The sequence below is a fragment of the Pogoniulus pusillus genome, chromosome 23 (genome assembly GCF_015220805.1).
Source record: "Pogoniulus pusillus isolate bPogPus1 chromosome 23, bPogPus1.pri, whole genome shotgun sequence".
Classification (NCBI taxonomy): Eukaryota; Metazoa; Chordata; class Aves; order Piciformes; family Lybiidae; genus Pogoniulus; species Pogoniulus pusillus.
In genome coordinates this window covers 22,005,770-22,019,422 of record NC_087286.1, presented here as the reverse complement: position 1 = coordinate 22,019,422, position 13,653 = coordinate 22,005,770, and the positions used below count along the sequence as shown (strand labels likewise).

At 45.1% G+C, this 13,653-nt stretch overlaps 1 protein-coding gene across 1 annotated transcript in view; it reads left to right on the top strand.

The window, feature by feature from the left end:
• Window positions 1-13,653, top strand: part of LOC135185762 (sodium channel protein type 5 subunit alpha-like) — a 36,185-nt gene that overhangs the window by 11,901 nt on the left and 10,631 nt on the right. Inside the window, exons 9-19 of the mRNA XM_064162882.1 lie at window positions 275-416; window positions 904-1,101; window positions 2,228-2,407; window positions 3,355-3,756; window positions 4,460-4,586; window positions 6,618-6,856; window positions 7,648-7,848; window positions 8,585-8,938; window positions 10,478-10,915; window positions 11,770-11,907; window positions 12,999-13,119. Of these exons, the coding sequence (XP_064018952.1) occupies window positions 275-416; window positions 904-1,101; window positions 2,228-2,407; window positions 3,355-3,756; window positions 4,460-4,586; window positions 6,618-6,856; window positions 7,648-7,848; window positions 8,585-8,938; window positions 10,478-10,915; window positions 11,770-11,907; window positions 12,999-13,119 (2,540 nt within the window). The remainder of the gene's footprint in view (window positions 1-274; window positions 417-903; window positions 1,102-2,227; window positions 2,408-3,354; window positions 3,757-4,459; window positions 4,587-6,617; window positions 6,857-7,647; window positions 7,849-8,584; window positions 8,939-10,477; window positions 10,916-11,769; window positions 11,908-12,998; window positions 13,120-13,653) is intronic.

Below are 13,653 nucleotides of genomic sequence, written 5' to 3'. Positions count from 1 at the left end.
AAGCTGGTTACTGAAGGGCAGCTTTGGGCAAGGAGGGAGATGTGTTGCTTTTGCAGTAAGGGGCAGAGGATTCATCCTCAGGCTGGCGATGAGGGAGTTGTCCTGGGCTGGTGGTCTTATTCCTTTGCTGCTGTGTTGTGGGTGCTGCTTTTTCCACTCCCCTTTCCACCCAGTGCTAGCTGGATTAGAAAAGTCTTTGGCTACCCAAAAAAATGCAGAACTGGGTAATGATCAGAACTCTCACAGCTAAAAGAGCTCCACTTTCTACCTGCAGGACCTGTCCCCCAGGCTACATCTGCTTCAGAACCGGGCCAAATCCTGACCACGGTTTCACGAGTTTTGACACGTTTGGCTGGGCTTTTCTTTCCCTGTTCCGCCTGATGACCCAGGACTACTGGGAGCGTCTGTACCAGCAGGTACCAGCCCTCTGCATGACTCACAACTGCTCTCCCAGGGGCAGAAATAGATGAAGCAGGAAACGTTTAGACAGTGCAAGAAGCCTCAAATGAAAGCAGTAGCTCCAAGTCGTTAAGCTCATGTCCTCCCTTCTGCCTGCCTCCAAGATGTGGCTCCTCAAAAGAGGCACTGAAGTGCTTCCCAGCAGCAGTCCTATCACCCTGCTGGTTCAGAGACTGTATGGAAGTGCTAAAAGGGTCTTCTGTTGTCCTTCAGCAATGCAACAAGGCCTCCTCCCTCCTCCTCCTGGGGTACATGATCAGTGACTCACTGGCTACAATGCACGAGAGAAAAAGAGAGGGCAGAGGGGCTAAGGGAGGTAGATCTCCATTAGGCTTCCTAAGATATTGTTTATAGGCAGCTGAGTGCATCTGAAGAATTCCAGAGGGGAAAGCTTATTTGGTATGTCCTATGGTAATTCCTGTCTCTGGATTGTGTTGCCTACAGACCCTCAGAGCTTCTGGGAAGGTGTATATATTCTTCTTCATGCTGGTCATCTTTCTGGGCTCATTTTATCTAGTCAACTTGATTCTGGCTGTAGTAACCATGGCATATGAAGACCAGAACAGAGCCACCATTGCTGAAACAGAGGCAAAGGAAAGAAGATTTCGGGAAGCCATGGAATTATTACAGAAGGAACAGGAGGTATGTAAAGGGTTTCCTTGAAATCATTGGTCTCAGTGTTCTGTTGTCAGTCATGTAAGAAAAAGCAACACTCCTTGCGTGCAGCTGCATACAGAAGTCACTCGTTGTAGTAACCTATTGGAAGCAGCAATCCCTACAGCTACAGGAGACATTTCTTGTTCGACTGTGCATTCTTCCTGTGGGATATGAATTTTGTTGTGGGGAATGAGCATTAAAGTCTGCTGTTACTGTAAGGAACACATTATTTTGACATCTGGAGAACAGACAATTCCACCAGCTCACAGCTTTCTGAGAGAGAAGGGTAACTGTCTTTTGTTTTTGCTTCTGTTTTATCTTTGTGGGCTGCTGAGCAGAGAAACACACAGTAATTCACTCGACCGACTGTGTCAACATCTGAACCAAAAGCCAGTGTGGTAGAATGAAAAGTCTCTTGGTAGCTTACATGGCTTAGAAACTTCTGGAACAAGATAATCCCAAGTTTTGAAAACATGGCCCTAAATTCATATGGGAAAGAAAGTTAGCCACAGAATGAACACGGTCCTAAGGATCCTACATGAGAAAACATAATGTTACTACTGTTTGCACATGTCTTTGGGGAAATGGATGTACTCCATATTGGAAGGAAGTTCTGCACAGAGAGAGTGATTGGCACGGGAATGGGCTGCCCAGGGAGGTGGTGGAGTCGCTGTGTCTGGAGGTGTTGAAGCAAAGCCTGGCTGGGGCACTTAGTGCCATGGTCTGGTTGACTGGATGGGGCTGGGTGATAGGCTGGACTGGGTGAGCTTGGAGCTCTCTTCCAACCTGGCTGATTCTATGATTTCACAGCTCGATTTTCAAACTGAGTATTTTCATTGTGAGCACATATGCCACATGGAGGAATAGGAGCTATAATGTGGTTGCTTTGCTCCTGGCAGGCCCAATACTACAAATAGAAGTTGTTCAGTGCTCCATATGCTGGGATATTCTTTCCTGCCTCTTTTAGTGTTATCACATATTGGAAGATTTTTAGCATGTTTTGTGAAACACAAATTAAGAGGAAAGAAAAGAGAGCACAGAAATGTTTTCTTCCTGCTCACATTCAAAGCACCCAGCAAAAATACCATCCATGGTCTTCTTTTAATTTCAGTCACTGGCTATTAAAGGAATTGATATCCTGTCAATTAGCTCCCTTGAAGCCTCTTCTCTGTCTACTAAAGAAATCAAAGAAAGAAGCAACAGAAAAACGAGACAGAAATCCTTGGGGATAGAAGATAATGAAGAAGAACAATTCCCTAAATTGCAGCCCACAGACAACCAGAGGAAGTTGGTAAGATACTGCCAGAGCCTGAGATCTGACAGATTTTCCAGGTTTAATGCTACAACAGATTGCTTGGAAGCACAAACCAAATCCCATCACAAACTCTGATCACTCTTAGGTCTTTAAAATAAACAGCCTCTTGGGATATGGAAGAATTGGCCAGCCGGACCTGGCCAGCCTGACCTAGGGTAGGGTGTCCATGCCCATGGCAGGGGGGTTGGAACCTGTGGTCCCTTCCAACCCTGACTGACTCTATGATTCTAAGAATCATGCCTAAAAATTAACTTGGAAAGGAAATGTAAGCAAAAATGGGAGGAAAATCACAGTAACAGTTATAATACATAAATATTGATAAATAAAGACTTTGAGTGTTGTGCTCCCATTCTCAGTTAAAAATTCCTTACTTGAAAACCCAATATGAAGCTTCTCCCAAAGACATTTGCCATAGCTGGTAGGATGTTATTAGCTGCCTTTTGAAATCTAGGCATAAGCCTTCCAGAACCTGAAGGGGCCCACACGAAAGCTGGAGAGGGACTTTTTACTGGTGTTTGTGATGAGGTGAGATGGGTTGGCTTTCAGTGTTCATTTAGACTGGACACCAGGAAGAAGCTCTTTCCTGTGAGGGTGGTAAGACACCGGAACAGGTTGCTCAGGGAGTTTGTGGATGCTCCCTCCCTGGACGTGTTCTAAGGCAGGTTGGACGAGGAGGCCTGGAGCAAACTGATGTAGTGGAAGGTGTCCCTGACCAATGGCCAGTGGTTGGAACTAGATGACCTTTAAGGTCCTTTCCAACCCAAACCATTCTGTGATCCCATCTGGAAAAACCTAATTCCACCAAAGATTTTGGATTTGCAGTGGTTGATAGGAAATGCTATGAAGCGCTGAACATTTGCTGCTCCCCAACGCGTTCTCTGCCATGCGACTTCCTCCCCTGACGCCTTTTCCTGGCCTTGCAGTCTTTCCTCGGGCTGGCACACGGCTCCCACGCGCACCGGGCGATGCGCAGACCTAGCCACGGCAGCCTGTTCAACTTCCAACTGCCTGCTTCAGAGGTCGACTGCAGAGTGGACTTCGGCGAGGAGGGAGCGCGCAGCGCCGGGGAGCAGGAGGCCCCGCGCCGCTCGCTGTCGGTCACGCAGATGGGAAGGCGCTCCAGTGCCCACAGTCAGAAGACACACAGCTCTCACCCCGCTACCCCCAGCTACCTGCAGGGCAGCAAGTGGGCTCACACAGATGACTGCAATGGCGTGATTTCAGTGACGGGAGGGGGAAGCAGCAGAGGGCACAGTCTAGACCCAGCGACTTCGGAAGGAGTAGTGCTTCCACCAGTAATGGAAGACCTGGGAAAAGGGGATCTGGTAAGGAAAGGCCATTAGTATATGTTTCCTATGATGTTTGTTTTCTCTAAGTGGCAAGGTTCCTCATGCCTTGAGAGTTCCACAGCACTGGCAAACAGCCGTGTGAAATGATGTTCGCAGGTATGAGTGGCTTACAAGTTGCCAGTGGGAAGTGACTTTTAATAATCTGATAAAGTGCTTCATATCTCCTTTACTAAACTCACATTTCTGCCATTTCTACTAAGAGTTTTGCATATTCCTAGTGCTGGGATTACAAGTCACCAAAGAGCCTTCTTACCCCATGCCCTGCCCAAGATAGCAATTTTAATCAATACCTGTAATGTCTTTCTCTTTCACATCACCCTTAGCATCATGCAGAAGCTTTGTAGGTTTTCCAAGTGGGTAGAGATGCTTTTCTACCGGTTTATCCACCATCTCTCTCCTTTTCCACTGGTTAGGCTATTTCCTAGGCCTGTTTCCCCTCATACACTTATTTCCAAGGTCTGAGCTTGCCCCTTTGCTTATTACATGCTTGCAGGGTCCATTTTCTGCAGTCTTATTGCTGAAGAGTAAGACCTTCATTCTCAACAGCTATGGCTGTCTGTAAGAAAGGTACATTTCTTTGGCTGCCTGTTACTGCTCCTATTAGCTCTCACAGTTACCCATCATCACTTTCATTTTATTCCTACGGTATCTCCCTAATCGTGTTTACTTCTTCAAGCAGGCAGCTGTAAATGATGAGAGCAGCATGATGCATTTGCCTCCTCATCTGTCAGTGGAGCACTTTAACGAGGCACTTCAGAGACAAAGGGCAGCAAGCGTAGTCAGCATAATTACCAGTGTCTTGGAGGGTAAGTGGTTCCTCGTTATGCTTATTTCAATCCGGAGGTAATGCTAGCATGAAAGACCAAAATGTCAGTCCGTTTCTTAAAGGTTAGCAGAGATTTGTAGGTGAGTCGTTAGGAATGTCATCATTAATCTGGCTCTCTTAGAAAAAACCGCAGCACGACAGAGCCCTTAGGCACCAGCGCACATCCTCTGCCCAGCTCCAAGAACTCACTTTGTAGGACAGAGAAGGAAGAGGACTGGAGAGAGGGGTGGGCGTGGAAGGAGTTTCTTGGGCATCTGTGGGGCAGGACAGGGATACAATTTTCTCCTCCTGACCCTGTGGCTTGTGGTGTCAGAGGTATGCAGAATGAACAAGATTATGGAAGCCAAATGACTTGTGGCACTTCCTGGGGTTTGATTCCTTTTGCTTACCCTTCCGTTTGAATTTCTTTGGGAGTTACTTCGGTGAGTGAAAGTTTTGTTGCAGATCTTGCAGGGAAAATTTCAGGCCAAGTTGTGCAGGATGAGGCAGTCTTGTTTTCTTTTGCCATTATTGAGGAGTTCATCAGCAGTTCTTGGAGCACAAGTATGGGGTGCAGCAGAGAGGTACTGTTGTAGCAGGGAGGTGCCTTTCCTTGATACCTTTTTGTAATCATTATTTTGTTTTTCTTGGGAGAGTCACAGCTGCAACACATGTGATACATGCAGTGGAGCCTTGCTTTGGTGTGTAACTTACCAAGGACCTGGGGTTTGTTGTACACTGCCAGCACTGAACTGGGATGGAACAAGACTTGTAGCTCTAAGTGGTTGCAGACTAACCTGAAAAAGGCAGCAGAAAGGGAAGCATAAAAGGTGTTTGTTGGGACTTGGACACCAGTTCTGCTGAATCCACACTGTGCACACAAAGAGGAAGCCATTTAATCTAAACCAGAACAGAACACAAGAGCTAGACCTGGGGTGAGATTGAGTCAAGGTGATCACTTTGGAACAAGCAGTGTAAGGTAGAATATGAGATTTTGAGCCTGGAGGAGATGAAATGAGAACTATGTGGTGGGAGGACAGAAGGACAGATCCAGCAAAGAAAAGGGTATGGTCTCTGGAAACTTTGTAGATCTCTGAAAACCAGATTACTACTAATTCCTGCTACACTTGCAGTTAGCTTTAAGTAAGCTTCAGCTTGTCAACTAATGTGCACAGGTCTCCCTAAGGTTCAAAAAGTATTTTGGAGGACTCACTGATACTGATGGTGAATCACAGAATCACAGAAACATTCAGGTCAGAAAAGACTCTCAGGATCACTAAGTCCAACCATTAACCCTACTCTACAAGGTTCACCCTTTACCATCTCTCCAAGCACCACGTTCAAATGGTTTACAAACACATCCAGAGTTGGTGAAGAAAAAAAAGGCTATGAGATTTATGTTTGGCCAAAAGGATGCAAGTATCAAAACCCAGGGAAAGCTTCCACCCTGTCTATTACTGATAGGAAATGGAGAGATGTAGCAATCTGCATCAGCTGGGAAATGGTTGACAGGACCTTTCCAGTAGAAGTTGCCTAAGACCAAATTTCAGGCACCACAGTTTGGATTTGCCTCATGTACAATCAGAAGTCCTGTGGCTGTCATTGCCATTCTAGACTGTCTTGAGAGTTAAAGGAGACAAAAAGATATTGAGTGTGATACAGGCAATGCCCTAGACCCCTCTACAGGGATAAGGTAAAAAATGCCTTAGCTGCTATGTCAACCTACAAGAGTGTGAGAAGCTGCAGAGAAGCTTCTGCATCATAAACATTTGTATTTAGTCAGGTGGTTGCATGACAGGTCTGAGCACAAGGCAAATAAAACCTGATCCAAAGGTTTTGAAGTTTGCATCAATGTATTTTGAATTAAATTTTCTCTGAGTTTTCCCCTCAAGTTTTTTGGCTGCTGTAAGGACAGTAGAAGCAGTAGAAGGTGCAGGGCTCTGAGGAATGTGAGGTTTCCTTTTTCTTTAGTCTGTTGCATACTCAAAGTGGTTATTTCCCCATCTTGCTCAGAGTTTGCTTTTGCATTTAGAACTTGAAGAATCTCAGCGGAGATGCCCGCCGTGCCTGAGTGATTTTGCTTTAAAGTATCTAATCTGGGACTGTTGCCCACTTTGGTTGAGAATCAAGCAAAAAGTGGCTGCTTTCATAAAGGATCCTTTTATTGATCTCACCATCACTGTTTGCATCGTGGTGAACACTTTGTTTATGGCACTGGAGCACAATAATATGTCAGATAGTTTCAAATTGATGCTTAATGTGGGCAACTTGGTAAGTAAATTCTCAGCTATGTGACATTTTATACCGAGACTGATGGATGGATGTTTTCACTTGAGACATTAAGAGTCATTGTAAAAAATAAAGACTAGCAAACTCTTCACTTATAAGCTCTACATTTCCAACACAGACAATTCCCAGATTTTATTGATACATCAAACTGTAGGTCTAGAAGAGGGCCACAAAGATGATGAGGGCTGCAGCACCTCCCCTAGAGAACAAACTGTGATGGTTGTGGCTGTTCAGCCTCTAGAAGAGAAGGCTTTGGGGAGACCTTAATTAGCAGCCCTCCTGTACCTGATGGGGCCCTACAAGAAAGCTAGGGAGGGACTTTTTACAAGGGCTTCTAGTGATAGGAGGAGGAGAGATGGCTTTAGGATGGAAGAGGGTAGATTTAGATGGGCTACCAGGAAGAACTCTTTGCATTGAGTGGTGAGACACTGGAACAGGTTGCCCAGGAAAGTTGTGGATGCTCTCTCCCAAGACCAGCTTGGACAGGGTCCTGAGCAACCTGCTTTAGTGGAAGGTGTCCCTGCCCATGGCATGGGTGTTGGAACTAGATCATCTTTAAGGTCCCTTCTAACCCAAAGCATTCTATGATCCTATGACATACTTCTGCAGATTGCCAGGAAAGCAGAAAACAATCTTCCTATTTTAATGGAGTGTCTTAGAAGTTCATAAAAATGGATTTTGTTGACCTGTCCATGAATGTTACTTGTCAGAAGGGGACCTAAAGATAAGTTCATGGCTACTTTTAGGCTGATGCTGCTGTTTCTTTTTCACAGGTTTTTACAGGGATCTTCACTGCAGAAATGATCTTAAAAATCATTGCTCTGGATCCCTATTATTATTTTCAGCAGCCTTGGAATATTTTTGACAGTGTAATTGTCACCCTGAGTTTAATTGAACTCAGCTTACCCAAACACAAAAGCAAGAAAGAAAGACGAAAAGGAGGAGTGCTGTCAGTGCTGCGATCCTTCAGACTGGTAATGGCTCACCTTTAGTCAGCTCTGGGGAAGTGGTAGGGATTATTTCTGCCGTCTGCAGATAGCATCCTCGTGGCACTGGGAGTAAGAAACACACCCTTCAGCTCCTGGTGATGCAAGAGTCACTGTTTAAAGATGGATTTATTTTGACTATACCAAGAAATATTTATAGGAACACTTATTCCAGAGTAGATATGGTGGAAAACTGACGGCAGAAATGAAAAGCCAGCACAGGAAATGTAGGGAAAAGGTGTCAGAGAACAAACACAGGGAAACAATACTTGGAAGCAGGCATGAAATGACGTTAAGGTTCTCATATCACATACCAAGGAATGATCATCACGTCTTTAGTGAAAGATAGACTCCTCCCATAGTAATACAGCAGATTTGGTCCTTTGCCTCACACCTAACTTGGGCAGCTTAATCTGCATCAAATGCATTGTATGGACACCTGCTGAGGCTGGCCAAATGCTGACTAGGGACTCGAGTTAGCCTGCATGTTTAAGAGAAGTTTAGTTCAGTTTTTCAGTGTTCCCCAGTAAAAAAACCTATCAATACCTTTTAAAAAAAAGCAAAACCCCAACCCCGCTGAGACTGTGACAGTGTCACAGTGCCCAAACACTGAATTCCTGGAGTACTTCAGAATTCCTGCAAAATGTGTCCTGCAGCGTTTGGCTGCAGCAAAGCTCAGTTACCGCTACCCAAGCCTAACACTGCTCTTTCTGTCTCTGCACAGCTGAGGGTCTTCAAACTGGCAAAGTCCTGGCCCACCTTAAACACACTAATTAAAATCATTGGCAACTCCCTGGGAGCTCTGAGCAACCTGACCCTTGTGCTGGGAATCATCGTGTTCATTTTCGCTATAGTAGGGGTGCAGCTCTTCGGGAGGAGCTACTGGGAGAACAGGCACAAGATCACCGAAAGCGGCAAGCCGCGCTGGCACATGATGGACTTCTTCCACTCCTTCCTCATCGTCTTCCGCATTCTGTGTGGGGAGTGGATCGAGACCATGTGGGACTGCATGGTGGTTGCTGAACAACCACTCTGCCTTCTGGTCTTCCTGCTGGTCATGGTGATAGGAAATTTAGTGGTGAGTTTTCCAATATGCTCCTCCCTGCTTCGGGTAGAGCCTTTTTAACTGCTACTTGGTCAAGAGAAGGTCACCTCCCCAAGCATAGTGGAACGGTTGCCTGTGTGTCACAGCCCGCAAGGCCTCTTTTGCCTTTCACCTCTGAGCTGCTCTCACTGTCTTCACGTGGTGTGTGCTTTGCACACAGCATCACTTGACCTTCCCCTGAGGCAATGTGACAAGGAATATCTTTGCAGTAACTACAACACAGGCAGCTACGTTTCTTCACATCTTGGGGTCTGGATGTATGTAATCAGTGAGGCTTGTGGCTTACCTGCTTGAATTAATGAAGCCAAGTGCTGAAGTCCTTTTGTAAATAAGCTTATTGTAATTTTCTCGTCGAAGTGTTGAACTCTTTATCAGCAAAGGCAGAATCTATGCCCAAGAGCTAGCTCCTACGCCAGCATACCCTACTCAGCCCTGCACATCTCGACCAGGGTGTAAGGGGTAGGCTGCCTTCCTGCTCCTCTCCTGTCCTTTCTTAAGGCCCAAATCATACTTTTTAGTAGCTTTTTTTCTTGTGTCATTCTCATTATCATCACTATACCAAACTTAATTTAAGAAACCACTGAAAAGAATTAAGTTCAGACAGTCCTTTGTGGGAAATATCTGTCCTGTGGCTGAAGTCCAAATTGCCCAGTTGAAAGTCCTGCCTGTTCTACACTGCGGTGATTGATTTCAGGGATGAAATGATGTGAGTAATATTCTTATCAAACAATTAAGTGCTTAGCCTGCACTCATTGTCTAGGCTTTCTTTTTATCAAAGGAAACAGAGGTATCTGAGAGTGAGACTTACTCCAACCAGAAGTCATTAACTAAAACTGGTAGGATGAATTAGTCCCTGGAGGGTTAATATTCTTCACTGGCTGTGGTCTATGGATGACTCGGAGGTGCTATTTGCCAAGTTCTAACATGATAAAAATTAAGATATATAGGTCCTATCTCACGCTGAAACAGGAAAAAAAAATCCCATTCCCTCAAAAAATATTTATTTAAATGTACTCAAAAGCAGGGAGCAAACCCCAGTTTCAGCTTTTCTTGGTTTTGATTTCTGTGGCAGTGTTGCATGTTTTCTGGCTTCCTGGGCCTGAAGCTGATCTCACAGGACTTTGGGAGTAGCTCCACAGAGGACTGATTTAACTCTGCTTTGAAGCAGGACAAGACATTAAACTCATAAGCCACACTGATAGTCTTTGTTGCTACTATAACCTTTGACAAGTGTTAGTGTTGGCCAAATAATGCATTTGGCACGCACAGGCCTGGTCTTGCTACTGTCTTGGACAATGTTTTGGGGGAAGATGTTCATGAGAACCCTGAAGTTTCTAAGAGAGAAGCTCACTTCAACAGCCACAATGTCACAGTCATTTCATTATCACCCTGTTCTGTTTTGTTCAGTAGGACTGAACTTGGATACTATCTGTGTTCTCCAAGGGTAGCATTCAGACTTCTGAATGCTTCTCTCCTGACTTTTAATTTTGCTGTTCTTCCATTGACTTTCAGGTTCTCAACCTTTTCATTGCCCTGCTGCTGAACTCTTTCAGTGCTGACTGTCTCCAGACGGCAGAGGATGACAGAGAGATGAACAATCTTCGAATCGCTTTTGCTCGGATTCACAGGGGACTCCTCTTTGTGAAGAGGGTTACATGGGACACCTGTTGTGGAAAGCTCAGGCACATAAAGAAAGCCCACAGGAAGAAAATGGAGTTGACTGCACAGAACCCACTTGAATTCAAGCCTGGAGAAAGAAAAAATTGTAAAGAGAACTACAACAATGAATGGCTTGAGAAAAATGCAGACAAATGCTCAGGGCTTGAAGACTTTGTTACCAACCCCAATGTATTTGTTTGTGTCCCTATTGCTGAGGCAGAGAACACAAGTGAGGGATTTGAAGACGGTGATAACCTGAGCACATGTACAGACCCAGAATACAGCAAACAGGTAACGGACTTCTTTGTGCTGGAACGCTGGAACTGAGGGACGCACGCGTGGTGGAAGACTGGCTCAGGCAGGATAGGGTACCAGACACTGGTCCACTTCACAGAATGATGGTGATTGGAATGGACCTCTGGAGCTCATCTAGTTCAAAGCCCTGCCAGAGCCAGTTCACCTAGAGCAGACTGCACAGGATTGCATCCAGGTGGCCTTTGATGACTCCAGAGATGGAGGCTCCACCACTTCTCTGGGCAGCCTGGTCCAGTGCTCCACCACCCTCACAGCAAATATTCCAACTATGTTGGAATTATTTACATACTTTTTCCCCCATGTATGCTCTGCACAAAGAAAATTGCCATGGAATGGACTCCTGCTGTGCATTTGCAGCTCAGGTCCATTCTTGTCATCTGCCCTCTTTTGGCATAGTGTGCAGTAGTTCTTACTGGAACTTAGAGGGGTTGAGCACAGAGTGGGTCCATTAAGGTCAGGCTCTGAAATGGTAGTGTAAGTTGTCTTACTGCTTTGTGTTCTCTCAACTTTTCACTTCCATTTGAACCACAGGTCATTGTCCTTCTGGTTTCAAGATTTCCCACCTGAAGTTTCTGTCTTAATTCCTACACAGTGATTCTCAATTCTTGACAGTTTCACTAAGAGTCCTCAGTTTGCTGCACGTCCTTTGGGGGAATTTTCCCTTTCTTTATCCATAGTCAATTCAGAGTTTCAAAATCTATCTTAGGACTTCTGCCTAGAGAGTCCCTTTTGTAAATGAAATGCACATCCTGTATTTCTTTCCCTTCTAACTTGTTCCCTCCATAGAAAGGAGAAGAAACTCCCTCTAATAAGCCACACATTATTTTCAGGATGAAAATCACCTGAGGCAAAGGGGAGAAAGAGGGAAAAATTCAGGCAGCTGGAGCAAAGGATCAGGATTTTCCTCTGAAGAACTCAGTCTGCTCTACCTAGGAAAGGATAAGAAGGCTGAACCCTCATCACCAGAAGTAAAAGAGGTAACAGTTGCATTCCTATGGCATTGACCTTCCGATTCTGATCAAATATGAGTTATGTTTCTCCTCAAGGATTTGCTGCAGTGGAGGTTAGTGGCAGCAGTGGCTCTGAGCTTGCAGTAGCTGCTCTGGCTACTTAATGGTGGAGACAAAATTCCGTGAAGGAAAGCAGAGCTGCGCTGGGTTCCTTGGCATTGGCTTTAAGGAACAAGGCATGTGCAGGAAGGAGAGTGCCCAAAGTGGGAAACAGCAGAACGATTTGGTCTGGATCAATAATTTACAGAAACTCTCTCTGCTGCTTCCCATTTATTGAAATCTGAGTCCACCAGAAAAAAAAAAAACAAACCCAAAAGCAGGAAATGAGGGGAAAAGAAGCATTAGAAGCAAGATACGGCTCCAAGTGGGAAATTCCAGCAAGTCTGCCTGTGCTCTGAGTATCCGAGTTCCAGGGAAAGTAAGGCTTTAAAGGAGCTGGTCGTTACCATACGAAAGATAAGCTTTGCTAATGCAAACTGTTGTGAGCAGAGTTTTGAATAAAAAGTGACAAGTTTTGAGTGAAAAGTAACAAGCAGCAATACACAAACATAGGAACAAAATCACGGGCTGAGCAGTTTGCAATTAGCTGCTGACTCCCCACATCCCATATGTAGTGTAATGGGGAGAGCAAAAAGGTTTGGGACCGAGGCACATGCGATAGAATTCACAATACCACCACGGGTGTAACGCCAGAGATGTATGTGTCTGCTTCTCCTGTTGGAATGCATCTTTCCATGATTCCATGGGTTTAACCCAAGTAGTCCATGTCGTTCTTTGAGGACCTCATATACATATAAGGAATTTAAAAGCTCTTCAATTTAGCCTCTTACCAGGCAATTACACCCGGTCCAGGCAGATAGAAACTGTAATTCTACAGCTTTGGTCCCTGCTTCACTGCACCTCTTTGTACTTCTAAGCTCAGCCTCCAAGTCTGTCCCAACACCACTGCTATTTGCAATACCAGTACTCAGCCAAGCTTGAGTCTGACTTTTTTTTCCCCTTCATGGTGAATTTATTCATTTGAACCTGACCATGTTTTGCCTGAGTAGCTTTGCAGTGTCAGCCCTTCTGAAGGCAGCACAGTGGATCTGACAAATCCTGAAGACCTCTTGAGACAAATGCCAGAGTTTAATGAAGACTTCAAGACTCCAGAAAATTGCTTTCCAGAAGGTAAGACCCTTATGGTTTCATTACAGATAAGTAAGAGCTGACTTTTTTCTCTCGTGATGCTGAGCCTATAGCATCAGATTATTTTCAATCCCACTTGGTATTAGTTGTGAGAGAATGAACTCTATCAAGGCAGTTTATAGCCTTGTTTCTACCAAGTGTGTTAGAGTAAATGGATTTTAACTGCAGGAAATTCTTTCTGATGCTGCAACTTGATCTTTTTCCAGCCAGTCAGCCTGGCTGGCCACCACCATTTCCACCCACCGCCCAAATTTTACTCACTTCTGCTGTTTGCTGCCCATTCAAGGCTCCCTGTACCACAGGGTGATCAGGAGGAACTTCTCCAGCCTAGCATATATGGATGGAGCCCAACAGGTCCCATAGCTCTCTGAGCCTTCTTTTCTCCACTGCTCCCCAAAAGCAAAGCCTTTCTCTCATTGCTGCCTTCCCACCCGAGCACCACTTATCTGAGGAGAACACAATAAACCAAATCTGGCTGTAATTACTCCCATTCCCTCACTGGCCTCTTCTGCAGAG